This window comes from Schistocerca americana, chromosome 4 (assembly GCF_021461395.2).
Source record: "Schistocerca americana isolate TAMUIC-IGC-003095 chromosome 4, iqSchAmer2.1, whole genome shotgun sequence".
NCBI classification, from domain to species: Eukaryota; Metazoa; Arthropoda; class Insecta; order Orthoptera; family Acrididae; genus Schistocerca; species Schistocerca americana.
In genome coordinates, this window is record NC_060122.1 from 620,372,610 (window position 1) to 620,397,733 (window position 25,124).

The 25,124-nt window shown below is 38.0% G+C and overlaps 1 protein-coding gene across 3 annotated transcripts in view; it reads right to left on the reverse strand.

Moving 5' to 3' along the window:
- The window catches only part of LOC124613242 (ATP-dependent DNA helicase DDX11), a 166,510-nt gene extending 143,510 nt beyond the window's left edge, over positions 1 to 23,000 (reverse strand). Inside the window, exons 1-2 of one of the 3 annotated variants that reach the window (XM_047141919.1) lie at positions 22,668 to 23,000; positions 4,108 to 4,227 (exon numbers count right to left, since the gene is read on the reverse strand). In XM_047141919.1, the coding sequence (XP_046997875.1) occupies positions 4,108 to 4,227; positions 22,668 to 22,799 (252 nt within the window). In that variant the 5' untranslated portion in view covers positions 22,800 to 23,000. Of the gene's footprint in view, positions 1 to 801; positions 922 to 4,107; positions 4,228 to 22,667 lie in introns of those variants that run through there. The other 2 variants (XM_047141918.1, XM_047141920.1) reach the window with 2 other exon arrangements.
- Between the last annotated feature and the right edge of the window lie 2,124 nt (positions 23,001 to 25,124).

Below are 25,124 nucleotides of genomic sequence, written 5' to 3' on the forward strand. Positions count from 1 at the left end.
AGTAACGATTGTTTTATGCAAAAAAATTAAGACTTTCAACATAAAAAGACTTTGAGGGATTACTTTTCAACAAGATTTCAGATACTTATTATCAAATGGAAATGAAGTAACAAATATTTAATCATAATTTTAATTAAATTACACCTTCTTATTTTTTATTACTGCTCATATGAAAATTGACTAAAATTTGATGCAGACCTGTGAAACACCACATTGTTAAATGAGAAGAAATTGTATAAATCAATAATCCTGTTCAATATCTAGAAATAAGAAAAAGTATTTCAATTTCTATTTGAATCGTGAATTTGCAAAATGACTTAAGTCCTTAGAGGTGCACTTTCAGAAACAACAAAAAACTGTCTATTATCTTACTGAAGTGAATATTGCAATAAATTATTGCATTATATGTTACATACATCAAAACTACATAAGACTGTCATTACAAAAGCATGACCTTGTACTTACTTCATGTTCAAATTTTGGTTTAAAAAAGGACTTAAGTCATTTTTCAAATTAACTTCAGTTTTGCTTCTTATGTAATAAAATTCTGGCATATAAACGCATAATAATGTATTTTCTTAATTGAAAAACACATTCAGAATACACAGAACAGTAAATCATCCAGGGAAATAAACATACAGGACAAAATTTCCAAAACAAAATTGCAATTTTACTCATTTGCCTTTGTTTCCCAAGCTACAATTATCTCATAAAATGCTTTGGATTCATTACAGTCAGTAATGTACTTGACAATTTTGCATATATCTTTAATAATTTTATTTTCACTGATTGGACACATACCATATGGATAAGCATGTCTCTGTGATAGTTCTGGTACGTGCGGATATGTTGGCCCAAGGATGAAAGAATGTTGAATTATTCCTTCTATGAATGGTTTTGCCACAACTATTCCGATCTGTTCTGCAGAAAAGCAGGATACCATAAAAGTTGAAACAGTGAAAGAAACTGTTTTATCTCTAGGAACGTCCATAACAGACGTCTCTATGAAATTTGCATTTCTTTTGTAATAATGCGACCACCAGTTGTAATCATAAACATCCTCATTTTCACCAATTGTAACTGTAAAATTTCCTTTAGCACTACAGCTGACTATGTGTTCATACACGTCCTTCAATGTGTAGAGTCTGTCCACGTTTAGCACAATCATTAAGTGCAGTCCCTATGACTTTAACATTCAGTTCTTCACACGTAATGCACGTGTCTACACTGGGCCTACCAAATCTCAAACGAAAATAGTTATTGAAATATCTGTGATAATAGTGGTAAGACACATTACTATCAGGATATTTGAAAAGAAACATTTCATGCTTAGTTTTCACAGTTCGTTCACTGTTTAAGTATAAAACATCTGTTTTTCCATAGTGGGTTTGTTTAGTTGGAAATGACGCATTATCGGTATGAATAGTAGCAAGTATATCAGCCTCTTTTGCGTTCCCTGGTTTGTGTTTTCCACATTGGCCTTTAGGAGACTTGCTACCAAGCAGCAACCTACACAATCTCTTCATCTTGGGTTCGGTAACATAATAAACACTGAGGAAGGCTTTCTTACACACCTCTATCTGCTCGTCTGAATCTTTAACATAATATTTGAACATAGCTGCCCTAGTACCAGGCTCGTCTTTCCTTCCTCTTCATCTTTTTATGGCAATACTTTCAGTTTGTCCCTTGTTCATTCTTAGTGTCAAAACTGTTCATGTAACTAACTGCTTCTAACAATGCATTTATGGAAATCAAGTTAAGGCATTGTTTCCTGCATCTGAAATGTGACAATTTTTTATAAACAAGAGTCTGCATTACTAATAATTACCAGTCTCAGTAAGCTACATGATGTGTACAAGAACATTGTGTACAACAATATTGTGAAACAAAATTAAATCCAAATTGCTTACCCACAAGTAGGTCCTGTTTGTCTAGCTGAAACTAACTTCCTCACATGATTTACGTGCTCAAAACCTTTAACCTTAGCATGCTTTATTGTAGCTCTCTTGTATTCTACAGCCCATTTCATTCCTTTCCTCCTTTTTTGGACATTATTTTCTTCATTTTCAACAACACCAATATATAAAGACCTGCTTTCAGATGCCATTTTCGTTTTCAACTAACATATCACAGGTGTACCAAGCAAAAGAGTAATATAGACATTTTACCAAATTGAAGCTATACATGAATATGTTAACAATTATCATTACCTCACAAGCAAAACTACTTAAGTCCTGGACTAAGGCTGTTTTACCAGTAAACAATAATGTTCTGTTACTGGAAATAATGTACAGAAATTAGGGACTAAAGTCTCATTGGTATTAAGTGATGCATGTTGGGTATTGGAACATTACTGTGCCCATAACTCAAAACCATGAAAATGTGGACTTAAAGTCATTTTGCAAATTCATGATTCATTTAATGTTTAACATTTTACTATCAAATTTTAATTTACTGTGAATACTCTTATTTTCATGCAATTAGTAACTGAAAATTAAAATATGTGTTTATTAAAAAATTACGATTCAATATTTGTTAATTTATTTCTTCATCTACGATTGTATGACTTTTACACTATGCACTCAGTTACCAGAAGTCATGTTAATTAGGTGGAATTGTTTAGTACTTACTAGTGCTTGTAAATCTTCTAATCTTCAAGGATGATGTTCAGAGATTTATATATATATAAATACATTTTTTTTTCAGGCATTGAGCTTCAAACCCTACAAGTATAAAGAAATTCAAAGAGGGCCAGACTGTAATGCTCTGTGTATTTTAGTTACAAGAATAACCCATCAGTTTCTATACACAAAGTTACAGTCTACATCATTGCTATAAGATGACACATGTAAATTTGTATATATAAACTGACAGGTTACTCTTGTAGTCTACATACTCTGATGTGAAGATGGTCTGAGGAAATCAAAACCGTTCATTTTTATAAAATATATGTAATCCATACAGACAATAAAATTTGTTAGCAAGCCAACAAAGGCTGTCCCACAACTATCTGAAGCTGCCTTACTTATATCAGTCATTTTGTTCCAATGAACAAGTGAAACCTTACTCGCAACAACTGCTATGTCAGTATGACCTGTACATGCCAGATTGTCACAATATGACAAACACAATTCCACTGGACTCATCACTTTGCAGATTCAACTCCCTTTGACATTGAAATGACTGCAAAAGGACACAAAATCTGAAGATAATTTTAAATAAATGAGAGTACAAAGCAAATCTATATCTCAGCTGTTGGGTGAGACGGAATACTGGAAGTCTGCATGTACCCAGCCTCATTATCAACACCATCATATTCAACAGACAATAAAATATCTAATGGAACAGAACAACAGTGTAAATAATACGGTATTGGCCGGTAATCTGGTCAGCAGCACTTTCAAATATGAGTGCCGCCATGTTTCCTACAGCTACCACTGTGGCATGAGGGCCCTGCCACGAACGATTACACCAGTGCCAGTGAGAGGAAGCATTCCTCCTCTGGAGCTCCAGTGGCAGGTGTACTTGAGTTTCAACATTCATGCACAGAGCCCCATTTTTTGTGTTTGTCATCTGAATAATATTTACAGACTTTCATAGTACCCAGGGCTCAACATCATCTGAATAGACATTATATTGGAGAGTGACAGATTTATAAATCTTTTGTACAGGATTACAAACTTACGCTGCTAATTCAGCAAAAGAGGCATGTATTATTTTTGGTATTTGATATCAGATGTAGAATATATTAATATCTGAACTCCCTTTTCATGAAAGGCATCTCTTCCTCACTCCTGTATCCACTAAAGAACCACCTTGCATGCAAAGGAAGTTATAACAAATACCTAACTGCAAGACACCACAAGATACACATTTGCCAAGTAGAGTATTAAAGAGAATCTACTATATGATCACTATACAAAGAATTAAGAGAGACTGAAAGATAAGGTACATGCATTTATGCTGCATGTATATTGGCCTCGGGGTTCTTATATTGTTTCACGAGATTTTGAGCAAACTGACAAATTTGAGTCACTTGACATCTGGCAGTTCACCATAATATTCAAGGAACAAGCTATCCTATTCTTGGCTATATTATTTCCTTACCTCTAGTTCTTCCAGTTGTAAAGTCAGGGCTGCCATCTGAGCTTCAAGGTCTGCCTGGCACCTTGTCTCGTGGTCCAACAGCCACCGCAGTGCACCACAAATCAGACTCAATGATTTGCCCTGTGTGTAAAAAAAGCATTAGATCACGTTTTTTGAGGAGCTCTCTGTCATGCACTAACAATTTTATTTAAAAATATGCTGGAATTGGCAGTCATGAGTGAGTGTGTGTGTGTGTGTGTGTGTGTGTGTGTGTGTGTGTGTGTGTGTGTGTGTGTGTGTGTGTGTCTGCAACTTGACGTGTCTTCTTTACGGTAAATAGCAATCTGTCTTTTCCTACCTTATTAAAAAGTAATGTGATGTGCCACATTCAAGTATCAGTTTAAAGTAAATTAACCGCCCGAAAAACAACAAATTTCAAAACTTACATCCATATTAAATGGTACAAGCTTAGATGACAGCCAAGCAGACAGACATCATAGAAGGAAAAGAATTAATTGTTTTAAGGGTATGTAAAATGCAAACCTTCCCCCCATGAACCACGGACCTTGCCGTTGTTGGGGAGGCTTGCGTGCGTCAACGATACAGATAGCCGTACCGTAGGTGCAACCACAACGGAGGGGTATCTGTTGAGAGGCCAGACAAATGTGTGGCTCCTGAAGAGGGGCAGCAGCCTTTTCAGTAGTTGCAGGGACAACAGTCTGGATGATTGACTGATCTGGCCTTGCAACACTAACCAAAACGGCCTTGCTGTGCTGGTACTGCGAACGGCTGAAAGCAAGAGGAAACTACAGCCGTAATTTTTCCAGAGGGCATGCAGCTTTACTGTATGATTAAATGATGATGGCGTCCTCTTGGGTAAAATATTCCGGAGGTAAAATAGTCCCCCATTCGGATCTCCGGGCGGGGACTACTCAAGAGGACGTCGTTATCAGGAGAAAGAAAACTGGCGTTCTACAAATCGGAGCGTGGAATGTCAGATCCCTTAATCGGGCAAGTAGGTTAGAAAATTTAAAAAGGGAAATAGATAGGTTAAAGTTAGATATAGTGGGAATTAGTGAAGTTCGGTGGCAGGAGGAACAAGACTTTTGGTCAGGTGAATACAGGGTTATAAATACAAAATCAAATAGGGGTAATGCAGGAGTCGGTTTAATAATGAATAAAAAAATAGGAGTGCGGGTAAGCTACTACAAACAGCATAGTGAACGCATTATTGTGGCCAAGATAGACACGAAGCCCACGCCTACTACAGTACTACAAGTTTATATGCCAACTAGCTCTGCAGATGACAAAGAAATTGATGAAATGTATGATGAGATAAAAGAAATTATTCAGGTAGTGAAGGGAGATGAAAATTTAATATTCATAGGTGACTGGAATTCAAGAGTAGGAAAAGGGAGAGAAGGAAACGTAGTAGGTGAATATGGATTGGGGCTAAGAAATGAAAGAGGAAGCCGCCTGGTAGAATTTTGCGCAGAGCATAACTTAATCACAACTAACACTTGATTTAAGAATCATGAAAGAAGGCTGTATACATGGAAGAACCCTGGAGATACTAAAGGGTATCAGATAGATTATATAATGGTAAGACAGAGATTTAGGAACCAGGTTTTAAATTGTAAGACATTTCCAGGGGCAGATGTGGACTCTGACCACAATCTATTGGTTATGAACTGTAGATTAAAACTGAAGAAACTGCAAAAAGGTGGGAATTTAAGGAGATGGGACCTGGATAAACTGAAAGAACCAGAGGTTGTACAGAGTTTCAGTGAGAGCATAAGGGAACAATTGACAGGAATGGGGGGAAAGAAATACAGTAGAAGGAGAATGGGTAGCTTTGAGGGATGAAGTAGTGAAGGCAGCAGAGGATCAAGTAGGTAAAAAGACGAGGGCTAGTAGAAATCCTTGGGTAACAGAAGAAATATTGAATTTAATTGATGAAAGGAGAAAATATAAAAATGCAGTAAATGAAGCAGGCAAAAAGGAATACAAACGTCTCAAAAATGATATCAACAGTAAGTTCAAAATGGCTAAGCAGGGATGGCTAGAGGACAAATGTAAGGATATAGAGGCTTATCTCACCAGCGGTAAGATAGATACTGCCTACAGGAAAATTAAAGAGACCTTTGGAGAAAGGAGAACCACTTGCATGAATATCAAGAGCTTTGATGGAAACCCAGTTCTAAGCAAAGAAGGGAAAGTGGAAAGGTGGGAGGATTATATGGGGGGCTAAACAAGGGCAATGTACTTGAGGACAATATTATGGAAATGGAAGAGGATGTAGATGAAGATGAAATGGGAGATATGATTTTGCGTGAAGAGTTTGACAGAGCACTGAAAGACCTAAGTCGAAACAAGGCCCCCGGAGAGCTACTGACAGCCTTGGGAGAGCCAGTCCTGACAAAACTCTGCCATCTGGTGAGCAAGATGTATGAGACAGGCGAAATACCCTCAGACTTGAAGAAGAATATAATAATCCCAATACCAAAGAAAGCAGGTGTTGACAGATGCGAAAATTACCGAACTATCAGTTTAATAAGTCACAGCTGCAAAATACTAACGCGAATTCTTTACAGACAAATGGAAAAACTGGTAGAAGCAGACCTCGGGGAAGATCAGTTTGGATTCCGTAGAAATGTTGGAACACATGTGGCAATACTGACCTTATGACTTATCTTAGAAGAAAGATTAAGGAAAGGCAAACCTACGTTTCTAGCATTTGTAGACTTAGAGAAAGCTTTTGACAATGTTGATTGGAATACTCTCTTTCAAATTCTGAAGGTGGCAGGAGTAAAATACAGGGAGCAAAAGGCTATTTACAATTTGTACAGAAAGCAGATGGCAGTCATACAAGTCGAGGGGTATGAAAGGGAAGCAGTGATTGGGAAGGGAGTGAGACAGGGTTGTAGCCTATCCCCAACGTTATTCAATCTGTATATTGAGCAAGCAATAAAGGAAACAAAAGAAAAGATCGGAGTAGGTATTAAAATCCATGGAGAAGAAATAAAAACTTCTGTCAGAGACAGCAAAGGACTTGGAAGAGCAGTTGAACGGAATGGACAGTGTTTTGAAAGGAGGATATAAGATGAACATCAACAAAAGAAAAACGAGGATAATGGAATGTAGTCGAATTAAGTCAGGTGATGCTGAGGGAATTAGATTAGGAAATGAGACACTTAAAGTAGTAAAGGAGTTTTGCTATTTGGGGAGCAAAATAACTGATGATGGTCGAAGTAGAGAGGATATAAAATGTAGACTGGCAATGGCAAGGAAACAGTTTCTGAAGAAGAAAAATTTGTTAACATCGAGTATAGATTTAAATGTCAGGAAGTCGTTTCTGAAAGTATTTGTATGGAATGTAGCCATGTATGGAAGTGAAACGTGGACGATAAATACACTACTGGAAATTGAAATAAGAACACCGTGAATTCATTGTCCCAGGAAGGGGAAACTTTATTGACACATTCCTGGGGTCAGATACATCACATGATCACACTGACAGAACCACAGGCACATAGACACAGGCAACAGAGCATGCACAATGTCGGCACTAGTACAGTGTATATCCACCTTTCGCAGAAATGCAGGCTGCTATTCTCCCATGGAGACGATCGTAGAGATGCTGGATGTAGTCCTGTGGAACGGCTTGCCATGCCATTTCCACCTGGCGCCTCAGTTGGACCAGCGTTCGTGCTGGACGTGCAGACCGCGTGAGACGACGCTTCATCCAGTCCCAAACATGCTCAATGGGGGACAGATCCAGAGATCTTGCTGGCCAGGGTAGTTGACTTACATCTTCTAGAGCACGTTGGGTGGCACGGGATACATGCGGACGTGCATTGTCCTGTTGGAACAGCAAGTTCCCTTGCCGGTCTAGGAATGGTAGAACGATGGGTTCGATGACGGTTTGGATGTACCGTGCACTATTCAGTGTCCCCTCGACTATCACTTGTGGTGTACGGCCAGTGTAGGAGATCGCTCCCCACACCATGATGCCGGGTGTTGGCCTTGTGTGCCTCGGTCGTATGCAGTCCTGATTGTGGCGCTCACCTGCACGGCGCCAAACACGCATACGACCATCATTGGCACCAAGGCAGAAGCGACTCTCATCGCTGAAGACGACACGTCTCCATTCGTCCCTCCATTCACGCCTCTCGCGACACCACTGGAGGCGGGCTGCACGATGTTGGGGCGTGAGCGGAAGACGGCCTAATGGTGTGCGGGACCGTAGCCCAGCTTCATGGAGACGGTTGCGAATGGTCCTCGCCGATACCCCAGGAGCAACAGTGTCCCTAATTTGCTGGGAAGTGGCGGTGCGGTCCCCTACGGCACTGCGTAGGATCCTACGGTCTTGGCGTGCATCCGTGCGTCGCTGCGGTCCGGTCCCAGGTCGACGGGCACGTGCACCTTCCGCCGACCACTGGCGACAACATCGATGTACTGTGGAGACCTCACGCCCCACGTGTTGAGCAATTCGGCGATACGTCCACCCGGCCTCCCGCATGCCCACTATACGCCCTCGCTCAAAGTCCGTCATCTGCACATACGGTTCACGTCCACGCTGTCGCGGCATGCTACCAGTGTTAAAGACTGCGATGGAGCTCCGTATGCCACGGCAAACTGGCTGACACTGACGGCGGTGGTGCACAAATGCTGCGCAGCTAGCGCCATTCGACGGCCAACACCGCGGTTCCTGGTGTGTCCGCTGTGCCGTGCGTGTGATCATTGCTTGTACAGCCCTCTCGTAGTGTCCGGAGCAAGTATGGTGGGTCTGACACACCGGTGTCAATGTGTTCTTTTTTCCATTTCCAGGAGCGTAGCTTAGACAAGAAGAGAATAGAAGCTTTCGAAATGTGGTGCTACGGGAGAAGAGGAGCTTGTAGCACAACTTGACTAGAAGAAGGGATCGGTTGGTAGGACATGTTCTGAGGCATCAAGGGATTACAAATTTAGCATTGGAGGGCAGAGGGGAGGGTAAAAATCGTAGAGGGAGACCAAGAGATGAATACACTACACAGATTCAGATGGATGTAGGAAGCAGCAGGTACTGGGAGATGAAGAAGCTTGCACAGGATAGAGTAGCATGGAGAGCTGCATCAAACCAGTCTCAGGACTGAAGACCACAACAACAACAAAATGCAAACTAACCAATGAGTTGGTAAAGCAAGCAGCTGATAACATTACATTAAGTTGGTGATGAAACTTATATTAACTAACAGTTTTAAAATTTGGCTAAATCATCATTTCTCTACAGTATCACCAATTTCAGATATGTAATAATGACCAAAACAAAACAATCTCATAAAATAGAATTGGGATAGGAGCAATATATATTTGTATAGACATCAAACAATTACTTGCACTTAGTCTGGTGAATACCTCTTTCTTCTTTCATTACTTGTACTAGTTTTTTTTTTTTTTTTTCTTGTCCCAAATTCATAATCAACACAAGATAGACAGCTCTTTAGGAAATGCAAGGTTATGACAGACCTTTAAGTGGCAAATGTGGGGATCTGGAAAGGGAATAACAAATAGTTGTACAAAATATCAGTACAGCCTGCAAGGACTCGTAAAGTTTGACAAGATATGAACAGTGCCAAACCTCAGAAGACCTATGTTCACAATGATCTCAGCCCACGTATGAGACGTTCTGAATCAACATGAGCGGTTTATGTATTGATCAGTAGGGATCTTAAGTCTCTAGTCAACATTGTCAATCACATTGTATGTAACCCAGAGGGTCGAGACTTTGACTTACCATATAGTATGTACAACATTACCCTCAGCCCCCTCCATAGAGAATAGCATATTCACTAAAATTACCACTGTCAGCATAGAAAATTAGATGCAGGTAAAGGGGCAAACTGAATTTAGAAGTGGATGCAGCACAGCGGGCCTTTGGCAAGTTGTGACCAAAACTAAAAAACTGAGCAATAAATGTGGAATCACCATTTTGTCTGTCATTCACAGATTACGAGAAATCCTTTGACTCAATTTTCAATGAAATTTTTACTATAATTCAGTTAACATAACTTTATGATTGATGCTTCAGCTTAAGCGTGTCACAGAAATGATAACCATTATCAGCTGGATAAGCTACATTGAAGGTGAACTGTGTGACAAAGATTATTCTTAAGATTTCAAGAGTGTGGATACGGACAAATTATCATAATATTAAATTCTATTTCACACCAAAACAGCCTGAACTCTTGGATAGTCCGATCATTTAAGCTCCATGTCTTACTGCTGTCAGCCAGAATCAAATGTGTATCCAGGTCACAGGCTTGTAAATTTACTGTCAAAAATAGGATTGTGTTTGCCATATTAATTTCATGACTTTTTTTTGTCTCTCCTGCTTCTTCCCCACAATATTTATCCACATATTGTTGTTAGTTGACAAGAACACGATTTCATGACTTGATTCAGTAACATCGTCAGCGCCTTCCTTCACAAGGAAGACCTCCAACCTTCACGAGGCACTCCATGTATCCACAAAACAGGCAACACAGCGAGCACGTGTCGCTCGAGAAAGAACTGCAATTGGATGGCGACTGGCACCAACTGAAACATCAATCACAAAGTTATTTTAATCAGAGTAAACATAGTGGTGGTAGAGTGATCTGTAGGCTACCTTGAGAATTAAATTAGTTTAGAAAGTGACAATCTGTTTGTGAAAGTGAAGTCTCGGTTGAATGCAGGCTTGGCTCTTGGGTTTGGTTCAGGGGGAGTCACAGTTTTTCACTGCCTCCCCCCCCCCCCCTCCCAATATAATTTGCTGTCAGCCTCACAGTTAACGCATCACAGATGTCTAAAATTTTAATTACAAAGTCTCTCTGTCTACAAGCATACTCTTGTAAGATGGGCCCCTGTAAAGTTTTACCAGTATTTATTTAGTGAACATTATGATCATTAGTCACTGACCAGTTAACAGGGGAATATATGAGGTAATGTGTGTGCTAAAGGTAAATATAACAGCTCTACTTTTGGACCTGCAAGAGCACCAGGCGACTTGATATGTTTAAACTCATATGTATATTCCTTATGTATTGAATTTACTTATCTTCCACTGCTTTAGTTTACACAAGCATATTAATCAAGAACTGTAACTCGGATCTACATCTACACCTCCTGAAACTACTGTTAAGTGCGTAGAAGAAGGTATGTCCCATTGTACCAGTTATTAGGGTTTCTTCCCGTTCCATTCAAGTATGGAGCACGGAAAGAATGAGCATTTGAATGTCTCTACATGTGCAGCAATTATTATAATATTATCCTCGCAAACCACGTGAGTAATATGTAGTATATTCCTAGGGTCATCATTTAAAGCAGATTCTTGAAACTTTGTTAATATAGTTTCTCAGGATAATTTATGTCTACCTTCAAGAGTCTTCCAGTTCAGTTCCTTCAGTATCTCTGACACTCCCCCATAACTAAACAAACCTATGAACATTAGTGCTGCCCTTCTCTGCATATATTCAATAACGTATGTTAGTCCTATTTGGGACAAGTCCCCACACACTTTTGCAACATTCTAGAACCAGTCTCACAAATGATTTGCCAGTATAATCCTTTGTAGAGAGTTGCGCTTCCCCTGTATTCCACCGATAAACTGAAGTCTACCACCTGTTGTACCCACAACTGAGCCTATGTAATAAATCTATTTCACAACAAAGTGCTACAACCAGGTTTTTGTATGAGTTGGCCAATTCCAGCTGTGACTCATTATTATATTATAGTCATAGGATACATTTTTTCATTTTGTGAATTGCATTTTTTTTACATTTCTAAACCTTTCGCAAATTGCCAGTCTTTGTACCACTTTCAAATCTTATGCAAGATCTGTCTGAATATTTATGCAACTTCTTTCAGACAGTAATTCATTATAGGTAACTGCATCATCTGCTAAAAATCTTAGGTTATTATTAATATTGTCCACAAGGTCATTAACATATAACATCAACAACAAGGGTCCCAACACACTTCCCTGGGGCACACCCACAGCTACTTCTACATCTGACAATGACTCTCCATCCAAGATAACATGCTGTGTCCTCTCTATCAAAAAATCCTCAATCTAATCACAAATTTCGCTTGATATACCATATGATCGCACTTCTGAACATAAGTGTAGGTGTGGTACTGGGTCACATGCTTTTCAGAAATCAAGAAATACAGCATCTACCAAACAGACTTGACCCAAAGCTTTAACTTACGTGTGAGAAAAGTGCAAGTTGAGTTTCGCATGAGCGATATTTTCGAAATCTGTGCTGGTTTGCATGGAGGAGGCCATTCTGTTCGAGATACATCATTAAGTGAGCTCAGAATATGCTCTAAGATTTTACAACAAACCAATGTCAAGGACACTAGTACAGAATGTGACAGAAATTCAATTGGGCTCTGGAGCTTTGCTCAATTTCAACAATTTTGGCAGTTTCTCAACGCCACTGACTAACACTTTTTTCATTCATCTTTCCATTGGTACGAGGATTAAAATTGGGGCAATTCTCCTGGGTTTTCCTTTGCAAAGGAGCATCTGAAAATGGATTAAAGAATTCCATCTTTTGCTTTGCTATCTTCTTTTTCAGTTCCTGTCTCACTCGTGAGTGACTGGAGACCAACTCTGGTACAGCCTTTACATAAAATCAGAACTTCTTTAGGTTTTGTGAAAGATCATTTGACAATAGCCTGCTATAGTAGTCACTGATGGCTTTACTTGTTGCTCTCTTGACAGCCAAACATGGTTTATTCAGCATCCCTGTCTAGAGTACTATGCTTTGTTTTACACCTATTTTGCAGTAGTCTCTTTCTCTTAAAGAGTTTCTTTACAGTGACTGTATACCATGGAAGTTTCCTCCCAATATGAACTGTTCTAATGGGTACATACCTATTCAGCACACAGTTAACAATTCTTTTGAACTTGAGCCATAGTTCCTCTGCATCCTCCTGCACTGTGCTAAAAGTTTTAAGTTTCTCATTCAGATATGACACAACTGCTTTTTTTTTATCTAGTATATAATGATTCTACTTGTTTTAATTGTCCTTTGTGCTTTGGTAATCACTGTTGCCACAAATGCATCATAGTCAGTGATACCAGATCCGATGTCGACATTTTCAAGGAGGTAATTTGTTGAAATTAGGTCCAATCTATTTCCATAGTGAGTGGGGTTCCGAACTATCTGTTCTAGGTAGTTTTCAGAGAACACATTAAGTAATGTTTCACAGGATGTCTTGTCATGCACAAGACTAATAAGATTGATGGATGATAGATGTCTCCACTGATGCTTAAAGTACGACATACCTACTAATTTCTCTAATGTTCTCAGTTACATCAGGAAATGAGTATGGTGGGTGATAGGATGCAATTACCATTTTATGCCCACCCCATACTGAGGCTTGCCCAAACAATCTCGCATGCAGCTTCATCTTCTATCTCAGTGGATTTGCATTTCTTGCCTATTGTGACAAATACACCATCTCCATTTCCCATTAGCCTATCTTTTCAACACACACTTAAATTTTCTCCGAAAATCCTACTGCTGTCGATTACAGGTTTCAACTAGCTTACTGTACCTTGTACTATGTAAGCTGCACTGTTTTTCAAGAGCACTTCAAACTCAGGCATTTTGTTGTGAATGCATAAAGCAAGAAACTGGCAGTCATTACCAAGGTAAAAGAAAATTAAAAACAGTCCAAATTACCTAATTACCAAGACAGCATTAAACATTTTTGTTAAATATATGCCAGGCTACTGTCTTCCTTGCAGATGCATACACATTCAGAAACTCTTCTGTGGAGTAGAAACAGTTTTCTGTCAACTCTGATTTCCATTTGTGTTTGAAGTTAATTCTTTACTTATATTTGAATACATTGTGGGAGTGAACAGTGAACAAGTGTTACAAATATTTACTATCAAAAACAGTCTTGATCACAATTTATTTATTACAGTGACCGGTTTCGACCACTACTGTGGTCATCTTCAGACCAATGAGTAAGCACCTCCTTCTGCTGGAAAATCACTACTGAGCGTAGGCATTTTAGAAGTTTTATAGTACAGGATTTCTAGTTGATGTTCTTGTGAACATAAATACCTAAGCGTTGTTCTGTGCACACACAGAAGTGATAAGGTGGCCATCTCAGAATTTAGATGTATTTGGTGCATGGATACCTACATGTCTTAACAGCAGAAATGCCAAATACCACTGTCCTAAATAAACATTTTTGTAAATTCGAGTTTGGAGGCTCAAGAGTGTGTATTCAATTGTGAGTCAGGCATCAATTTCCATATTTTCAGAGACCTACTACTCAGTAATCATTTGACCTGCAGAGCTCAGTTTTGTTAAGCATCTAGTATGTACGCCACTAAGTCCATATATAATCAGTAAAAAGTAGGCTACATCATTCATATGTTTTACGAAAATGTTGAAAACACAACTTTCCCATGCTGTGCTTTAAAATTGTTTTTTTTTTTTTATCATAACTATGCACGGGGAAGCAATGCAGACCACGTGTGCACTGTAACTTTTTAGTAATAGTATTAAGTATAAATAATAATGAAAAGTTAGTAACATCTTCCATGGATCTTTTGCATGAACGATTGTAATGATGAACAAGTCATTAGACATTCACATCGTAAATTAATTTGAACATACAGTTAGATTCTGAACATTTCTAAATTTCATTTATTTATTTACAAAAAGAAAAGAAGATATACAGATGTGTGTTATTAATTCCTATCCACCACTTTTTACATCTTATGACAGAAATTTCTCAGTATGTTATCAAATTTTACTTTGCTGTCCGTCAGACATTTTACATCCCTGGGTAAATGATCAAAAATTTTTGTTGCTGTACTGTGCAGCCCTTTCTGTGCTAAAGACAACCTTTATGTGTAGTAATAATGTCAGTTTTCCTTCTGGTATTGTAATTACATACCTCATTTTTCTCTTGAACTGTAGTGGTTTGTTTACAACAAACTTCATGGAGGAATAAATATAACATGAAGCATCATCTTCAGCTGTGTTCTGGAGAAAATCTCAGAGAATGGACTTCCACACTGTCAGCAGAAGCAGGACTGGGTACAAGAAAGACAACATCAGTGTACCCTGTCTACCCTTTGCTGATGATCTCACCCTATTGGTCAAAAGGTTACCCAAGAACTACAGAGCCTCTACAGTATGGTGGCAAAAACCGGCTTAAGGGTCAACATAGAGAAGATTGAGTTCATCGCCAATATAAAGCAGGCTTTATCTACAATCCCACTAGGAAACAATACTATCTGTTAAGTTACTGCAGTCAAGTACTTCGGAGAATGGATCTCAGCAAGTGAGAGTGAAACCTTGACCATAAACGCTAGGTGCACCTAGTTGAACTCTATGCCTCTATGTGCCTCTTGACGAATCGAAAGGGCCCACTCAGGAAACTAGAAGTTAAAGAGAGGAAGATCCTGAGGAGAATACCAGGATGCATAAGAGAGGAAGACAGTACCTACAGAATCAGGCACAATAACGAGCTCTACGAACATCAGGAAGACAGTCACACGTATAAGGAAAAGGCGACTGACCTTCTATGGGCACATGACCCACCTGAATCACTCCAGACTCACCAACAGGATCACAGTGACAAATAGGGGAAGGGCATCCAAAACCAAGTGGATCACCTCAGTTAAACCAGACTCAGAGGAAGTGCAGATCCCATTAAAGACAACCAAGAACCAAACTCAATACCGACAGGCCATCCTGCAGGGAGTCTTCCCACTGTCTCTCACAAGCAAGAAGTGTACAGTCACCACTAGACCTAAATGGACAGATGAGAGGAAGCAGGCTCACAGCCAGAAGATGAAGGCATACTGGGCCAAGAAAAAGCAGAAAATTCTAGTGGAGAGTTAAGATGAGCCCAATGGTCTCTAGTAGGCAGAAACGAATTGAAAAATAAATAAATAATTTGAAGCAGTAACAGAATGCCTATCTCCTTAAACAGATATCTACAAGATGATAATGGGTGAGCACCACATATTACTCTCACAGCAGGTTTTTGCACAATGAAGACTTTCTTTACTAAAGTTTAGTTACTCCAGAATATTATTCCATAAGACATTGTTGAATGAAAACATGCAAAATATCTCATCTTACTGGTGTGTCTAACCTCAAAATTTGCAGTGACTCTAAGTGCAAATGTGGCTTAACTAAATTGTTTTAGGAGTTCCAAATTAAGGTGTTTTTTTGCCACCTCCCCCATCAATATGGACCCCTAAGAATTTTGTAGATTACACCCTATTTATTATGTCCTCACCATGTGTTCCACTTATTATAGGTGTAGCACCTCTTGATGTGCAGAAATAAATAAGCTGAGTCTCTTTAAAATTGAGTGTGAGACCATTCACAGACAACCAGTCAATGATACTTTCAAGAACTTTGTTTACCACTTCTGTATGTATGTTTGTATTGATCAAAATACTAGTGTCATCTGCTTGTTGTATACTAGATGGAAGTTGGTTTACATACATGAGGAACAGTAGCGGACCTAAGATGTTCCTGGACTATATTGCTTGAATTACTAAGTGCAACTTTCTCCATTCTTTTGGTTACATGACACGTTCCACACCCATGAGAATCATCTCATTTTTGGGTCTATAGAATGAAAACTGAATCTAATGTAATCTAAACATATGACATTAGTACCATCAATCCCACAAAATGTCAATTTAGGCTATCTCGGAGAATACCGTGGTTCACACTGTCGAATGCCTTAGAGAGGTCACAGAAAATAATTATTTAATGTTTGTAATATCTGGTGCTTGAACATGTACATGGCATTTTCAGCAGGGCAGCCATTCTGAAACTGATTTGCTAAGGATACTATTCTTGCTAAGGTGAGATACTGTTCTAGAATATATCACATTCTCAAAAATTTTGGAGAATGTCAGCGTGAAATAGGTCAGCAATTACTGACATCTCTCTTACCACGTTCCTTAAAGATGGATTTAATAATGGCATATTTCAGTCTCTGGAAAAAGTCTTGAGTTAGTGATGCATCACATATTTCAGTTAAGACTTGGCTTATTACATGGGAATCAATTTTTAGTACTCAACTGGAAATACCGCCAAAACCAAACAAGCTTTTATTTTTGAAAGAATGTATAATTTTCTTAATTTCAGACAAAGAAGCTGATGATACATTCATATGATTGAATTTTATGAAAGTTACATTTTCAACATGTTGCTCTGGACTGTTTGTCCCTATGCTTCCTACTATATTGAAATATGATTATTAAATACATTTGCTGCCTAAGACTCTTCATTTATAGCTCTTCCATTCAGTTCAACAGTGCTGCTGTGTTGTTCTGTGGCTGTTTGTCCTCTCTCATTTCACTCCATTCCATATTGCCCCAGGTCTGTTGTCAGAAGTACTGATTTCTAACATTATGTGCATGTCCTTTAATTTTTTAATAACCTTACTTAATAACTTTGAGTATTTTTTGTAGTGTGCAGCTACTGCAGAATGCCTACTTGTTCTTGCCAAAAGGCATATTTTCCTTTTCCTTTCACAAAATACTTTAATCCCTCTAGTGATCCATGTTTTTACCTGGCTGTTTAGTGGCATTTCTAACTAGTTTATGCAGAAAGCTATTTTCAAATAATGATATGAATTTATCATGGAATACATTATATTTTATTTTAGCATTTGGTTCATTGTAAACTGCATCCCGTGTCACCTTTGTAAACTATTCTTAGAAACATTTGTGCTGCAACGGAAAATCCACGATGGACTCTCTCTCTCTCACACACACACACACACACACACACACACACACACACACACACGACTGCAGTCTCAGGCAACTGAAACCACATTTGTCCTGCAATCATTCATTATTCTGATTTCCACTGAGGAGTACTCATACTGTAAGGTGCTATGTTAATTATCCTAACTATATGAGCATCATGATCAGAGAGAGCATCTGTTGCTTGGTAAACAGTTATTTTCTTACTCTGAGCTTCATCAAGGAAAACTTTATAAATTAGGGTTCTACTGTTTTTATCCATCTGAGTTGCAAAGGTAATTACTGAGGGCAAATTGTAGGATCCAAATAGGTTTCCATCTCATTTTTCCTATTAGAATCCTTTAGAAAATCTACACTGAAGTCACCACACACTATTAATTGCTTGCTACTGTCTGACAGATCCAGATTCCTCACAAATAGTTCAGAAGATCCCAGATCTATAAACAGTTTCAACCAAAAGGACATTATTTTGCAGCATTAATTCACAAGCACACACTTCTATGTGCTGATCATTACAAAATCTATTTGTCTCATTGTTTTTGAACTTGTGTTCTGGGTCTTAATGTATGTAATAATTCCGCCCGTTCCTATGTTAAGCATTTGACATTGTAATTAATATTTCTTACCATCACTTAAAGACGACTGTGTCGCAGAAAACATCAAATTTGGTGAACTTCGAAGTCCAGAGGGGTTGGGGGGCAGGGATTGTTAAGTAGACAGTTGAATCTCAATTTGATTTTTTACTGAAATGTTTACACATCTGGTAGCAATCTTAGATGCAAAGAAGAACATCCTACTTCTCTTTGTTCATTGGCAAAGAATAAAATAAAAATGTCACTTACACTTACCACCCACAATCACCACTACAGGGAAGTAGTAAATAAAAACCACCTGCATTCCTTGAAAAAATGTTCCTGATATATTTGTGGTCGACCTGCAGAGCAGAATTGTAAACAGGTGTGAGCTGTAAACAATTGTCAATCAGCTTTCTTAACTTATATGTTGTATTTGACTGTTGAATCTCTTTTCGGTGTAAATAATTACAAGAGAGAGTTTGGTCGATAAATGTGGTGACATATCCTTATTCTGTTACTGTAAATTAGAAAGACAACTACAATGAAAGAAAAGAAATGATGCAAACAGTAATGAGACACATTAATTACTTTTTACATATTTATCAGTACACATAGTTACTATATTCTGCAACAACAGTTTCATAAACAAATTCAAATATAAAGAAGGAAACTAGTTTTAAAATTCTTCCACCCTGCTTATAACTTTGTTTTCATTGACATCTTGATCCAAAAACACAAGGAGTTCACTAAAAGGTGAGAGATATGATTTGTTCACAGCATTTATTGTCAAGTTTATACAACCATCCACTGTGACTTTGTAATGATGGGACGTGCACCTCACATACAATATTAGGGAAGGGGACCCAAACGGCGTCTTTCCCACTGGGCCACCAAAAGAATTGCAGTTCAGCAGGAGACATGCAGTTGAGCTTTATAATTCATGTGATGTCCAGCAAATTTGTCCTATGTATTGACTTTTATTATACTTGAAAGCCACATACTGCATAACTTGCAGCTGCTCCTGCAAAACATTTTATAAGCTTCCATAGCAACATTGTCCCCAATTGCATTTGTTGAAAGTCTCATCATTAGAAAGGCGTTACTAGCAATAACTAGACATGCCTGGTGTGATAGTGTTCCTCAAACTGTCCTCATTAAACAGTATCTGTGTTCCAAGAAATATTCATATGATTTGATCTCCTGCCAAGGAACAAAGAACATATTAACACTTTGCATTTTTTGGAGTGCCCATGAGAACAGTGCAACGATTCTTCAGATGTAATGGAGCTCCTCGCTCAAAAATGTAGTAGGCCCTATTCAACTTGCAGTGAACAGATTCAAGTTTTATCACTTGTTCTACCATCAGGGAGCACTGTCAGTGTAGCATCTACTGCTGGTGTCACAGAGCACATGGTATGTGTAACAAGAATAGTTAAAGACAGCTGTGGTATAATTATTTCTCCAGAAAGCTAGAGAATTAGAATGTGTCATCTGAAATAGTGAAACAAGATGTAGTGATGTTATATGAAGATGACATTTTTTCAAGACTTCATGCATGGAAGGAAAGATTATATTCCATCACGGTAAATAACAAAATGATTCAAGTGAAGAAAAGGCTTATTTTAGATAACCTGAAAAGAGTTCGACACTAAACACTCTACAAAAAATAGGGGGTTTATATGTTGTTGTTGTTTCTTCACAGGTGATTCAAATCGTATGAAGGTGTCTTGAAACACAAGAACACAAATGCATCATGTATTTCAAGTCACTACTGTTGACACCATTCTAATGAAGAGACTCTCAATAGATGCAAATGGGGGCACTGTTGCTACGGTAGCTCATGAAAATGCCGTGTTGGAACAGCTGCAAGTTAGACCACATTTGGATTCAAATATAATAAAAACTGGAATAAAACACATTTCCTAGGTATCACAGGAATTTAAAGACGGTGTGATTAACTGCATGTCTCCTGCTGAATCGCATTCTCTTTCATGGCCCAATAGGAAAAATGATGTGTGTGATCTCATCTCAAATATTGTATGTAAGGTGGCTGTCCCATAATCACAAAGTCACAGTGCACAGGGAGTGTGAACTTGCCAATGAGTGCTATGAACAAATCATATCTCTCACCTTCAGGTGAATTCATTTCATTTTTACATCAAGATGTCAAGGAAAACAAAGTTATTAGCAAAATGGAAGAGTTTTGGAAATACAATTTCCTTCTTTATATCTGAATTTTAACATCTGTTTATACTAGTATATATAAAAAGTTATTTATGTCTCTCATTACTGATTGCATCGCTTCTTTTGTTTCATTGGAGCTGTCTTTTTAATTTACAGTGACAGAATAAGGATACACCACCAAATTTGTGCACCAAGCTTGTAATTCTTTACACTGAAGACATTTAACAGTGAAATACAACATACAAATTAAAATATGACTGATAATTGTTTTCAGCCCATACCTCTTTATAGTTCTGGCTTACAGTTCAACCACAAATATTTTAGGAACAATTCTTCCAAGAGTACACCGCGTTTTTATTTATCAATTTTCTGTAGTGTTGAAAGAGGATGGTATGTATAAGTGGCATTTTTATTCTATTCATTGTCATGAATAAAGTGAGTTAGGATATTCATCTTTGCACCCATGACTGCTACCATATATGTAAACATTCCAGTAAAAGAAAAAAAAGAGAGATTTAATTGTCTATGTATCCCCCACCCCACACCCTCCCCTGTGCTTTGAAGTTCACCACATTTGACTTTGTGATGGAATCGTCTTTAAATGAAGATAAGAAATACTAATTGCAATACCAAATGTTTTTCCATTAGTGCTTCTACTTAATACTAGGACTAAAGGCTTTAGTGCACAAACAGGTCTGTACTGTTTCCCTGTGCAAAGTTATGATTGTTTTTAATCACAAATTTAAAGCTAATGTTGACAAACTGTGTTTTTTAACATTTTTCATAAAAAATCTGAAAGATGTTTCCCACTTTTTTTTATATGTTATATCAACTTAGTGGCCCAGATACTAGATGGAAAACAAAACTGAGATCTGTAGTTCAAATCATTACTGAGCAGTAGGTCTCTGAAAACAGGGAAATTGATTCCTTACAAATGACCAGATACACACACTTGAGACTTCAAACATGAATTTATCAAAAACAGTTAAGGGTTAGGGCAGTGCTGTTTGGCAGTTTTACTGTTCTAAGGCATGCCTGTATCCAAGTACCAAATATGACTAAATTCTGAAATGGTCACCTTAGGATCCACCAAAATATCTGTAAGTTCACACAGAATGACCCCTAACAATTTAGAACATCCTGCTGCATTTTCCCCTTTGTCTACTGTGATGGTGTGACGTAATCACATACAGTTGGAAATACATGTACAGCATTCACTGACACTATTTCCAAAGAACAAGATCAAAATTTTTAAGAAAAGTGTTGGAGTTTCTCCATTAGACTTGATCACGATACTTGCATCATCAACACAGAAAACGCCTTCAGCTTGTTTGATAATAAGAGTAGATCATTTACAAATAACAACAAACAATAATGAACCTTGTTAGGCACTTCTCAATTTTCTGTCCTCCAAATTGAGAACTCTACCTGCAATGAGGAACTTATATTTACAATACAGTCTAACACTTATTTTATCAGTAACCAGTTCACACGAATCTATGTTTGCTCTTTTTGTCCTTCTAAAGAAACACTAGGTGATGTTATTTTAGGGTGTACTGTCCAGGTGCACTTTGTCTGTCTATTCCTTTCAAAAGTAGTGTGAATCTCATGATCAGCATGTAGTTTTATTTTTGACGGGACTTGGTGTTCCCTTTGACACATACCACATCACAGCAATATATTTCAGATGGGTTCCATGAAACATGCAAATAACTAAATATGCAGACATTTGTATTTGAGGAGGATGATTATTGGTGTGATAATATTTGGGATCCTATCTATAGACACATTCACTGAGGGCGTGTTTGGACTGAATTATTCGTGAGCTAGAAAATTAGCTAAAACAAAATACACTTGCTAACAGTAGAAATACTTCATGAAAAAATTTCTTTTTTCGTCACGAAGCAAATGCGATAAAATTTAAAACCTGAATACAAACGCAGTTTTAAAAAGAAAATGAAGCAGGTAGTAAAGTTCCAGTACATATAAATCATTGTCCCTAATGAAGTGGAAAATATACTCACAGTGCCTGTAGGACTTTCAAATATTCCCAGTCTCCCAGATTCTAACGCTTCATACAAATTCGTCATGAAATCATGTTGAATGGAATAAGCCGTAAACGGGAATGGGAAAGAATCCGGAGGCTTCAACTCCATTTTACAAACGTTTACACGATGTAGTAGACAAAGACTTCGGTGCTCACGAGGACGAAGAATACATGCCTATAGGTTTTTTTCTATACATACATGGTCCTTACTTCATAATTCAACAGTTTCACATCGAATAATCACAGTACAATTAAAAACTGAACAGCATCTGTAACAAAGAAAGATGGGATTTTAAAAAAGGAAATAAACACATTGCCGTTGACATTCAATTTGAAAACAGGTCTTTTCGCGCCGTGTACAACAGGATGGCCAACTGCAAAACTTAGGCCGCCATAAGCCGTCAATAATGCGCAATATTCTCGAACATAGAAAGTGTGGGGGCAGATTGCGGAATAATTATGAGCATGCCAAAAACTTTTGGAATATATTGTGCAACCTGTGGACAGCAAGTCTGCTTGGCGAGCAGTATCGACATTTGACAATATCCTCCCCAATACCTCGTACGGTGAAGTCTCTGGGCATCTTCCTGTTCGCTTTTCGTTGTTCTTGTGTTCTAACGAGACAAAAGAGCGCATTTATTAAAGAGCGGAAAATAGCGTATCGTGCTCTGAAAACTATTGCTGGATTTGTAGTGTGTTAGGGCAGATAGTTGTAAATACAGAAATATCGAGAATGAATATGATTTGTTACGAAATACACTGAACGGTACCGGTACCCTACAGTTACCAAGGAAGGGCTTTAAAACAATTTTAAGTAACGCAAAGCAATGAATAACCGTATATATACAGTACGTATTTATGTGTATGCATACATTACTTACCCGAATCTAATCCTTTAGGGCGTATATTATTGCATGATACATTTCCATAATTTTGTCTCAAGTATTTCGGTGACACGTATACAAGATGTGACATGTGCCTCTCATTTCTGTATATTATTTCCCTTATGCTTGTCAGTTGCAAATAATGAAATGAAAAGACTTCCGTCGGGTATCACTAGAATTTTGCAATAATAGTGAATATGTCTCACGTCAGTACTAGCTGGCAGTAGTTGTGAAATCCATAAATTTATCAATATAAAGAAACAATTTGTACGATGTTTTAAATTACCTAGCAAACTGTATAATGTTTTTAATTTCTTGCCATGTTGCTTCTTATCGGTAGATGTTAAAAATGTGTAAGTTTGAGTCACTGCACAAGTATTCTGTTAAAATTCACTGCGAGAAAGAAAGCAAATCATCGCACTTTGGTAATGTTTGTTTTCTAAGTGATTCTTTTTTTTTCAAAATTACATCATATACAGCCTATGTAAAACCCACTGATTTTGAATACACAAAACAATTTAGTTTCTCTATGAATATTTCTGAATTTTTAAATATAATGAACCCACCTCCGTGACCAAGGACGCTATTACCATTCGAATTGCAATGTCCTCTGGCCACTTTTACATTTCGAGTCTTCGAAAGAGTTGACAGTACCGTAGAGCAACAGATAAACGCTGATTTAGTGCAACTGGATTTCGCACATTGCAGTGATTTGATCGTGGGGATAAGGACGTCCGCTGTAATTTGTCCGGGGGGGGAGTTGAGGGAGGTGGAGGAAAGGGGGCGGAGGGCAAGCCTCCAAAATTGCCATTTTTAATATGAATTAGTTGGTTACTTCGAGACGCATTATCCTATAAGAACTACACTTTGTAGGTTACATAAAAAGCTTACTGTATCCCACAGAATTGTCATCTACACAGTTGTTACAGGTAGATTACTTTGATATTTAAACAAACAAATCATATAGCAGTTGTTAAAACCATCTCACTATTATTAGCTATATAATGCTACAAGTGGATAAACAAGACGTTTAGCGGAATCACGGGAAATCACTTTTAGAAATTTATGAGAACTTTGTAATGAATAAATCCTTGTACTCCAGATTCCAGCGATTAGGTGGAGGGGGTTGTAGGCGAGTGTCCTCTCCGTTGCGGACGCCTTCGCAAGGGGGAAACATTTCCAGTAATGTATCAAATGTTGTTCCATCACCATGTAAGAAGTTATGATAATTCTTTTTTTTTTTTTTCGTCCAGCAACACGTTTTCGTGAGTGAATCTTCGACGCTCATTATACCAGTTTTTCACCCACATGCTCTCTTTTTTTCCACAAAGTAGAGCAAGTGCCACAGCAGTAGCTCTTTTTTTTTCCAACACTTCGAATCAGAGTCAATATTTTACAATATTATGGTACATTTTTATCGAGCAGTGGTGAGAGAACTTCAATAATCTTGCACATTTTGTCCTGTAATAACAATGACTGTCTGGAGTCATAATCAACTTTCCTCTTCCAACGATATGTGCAGCAGACGCAGGGTTGCTACTGTACTCGAT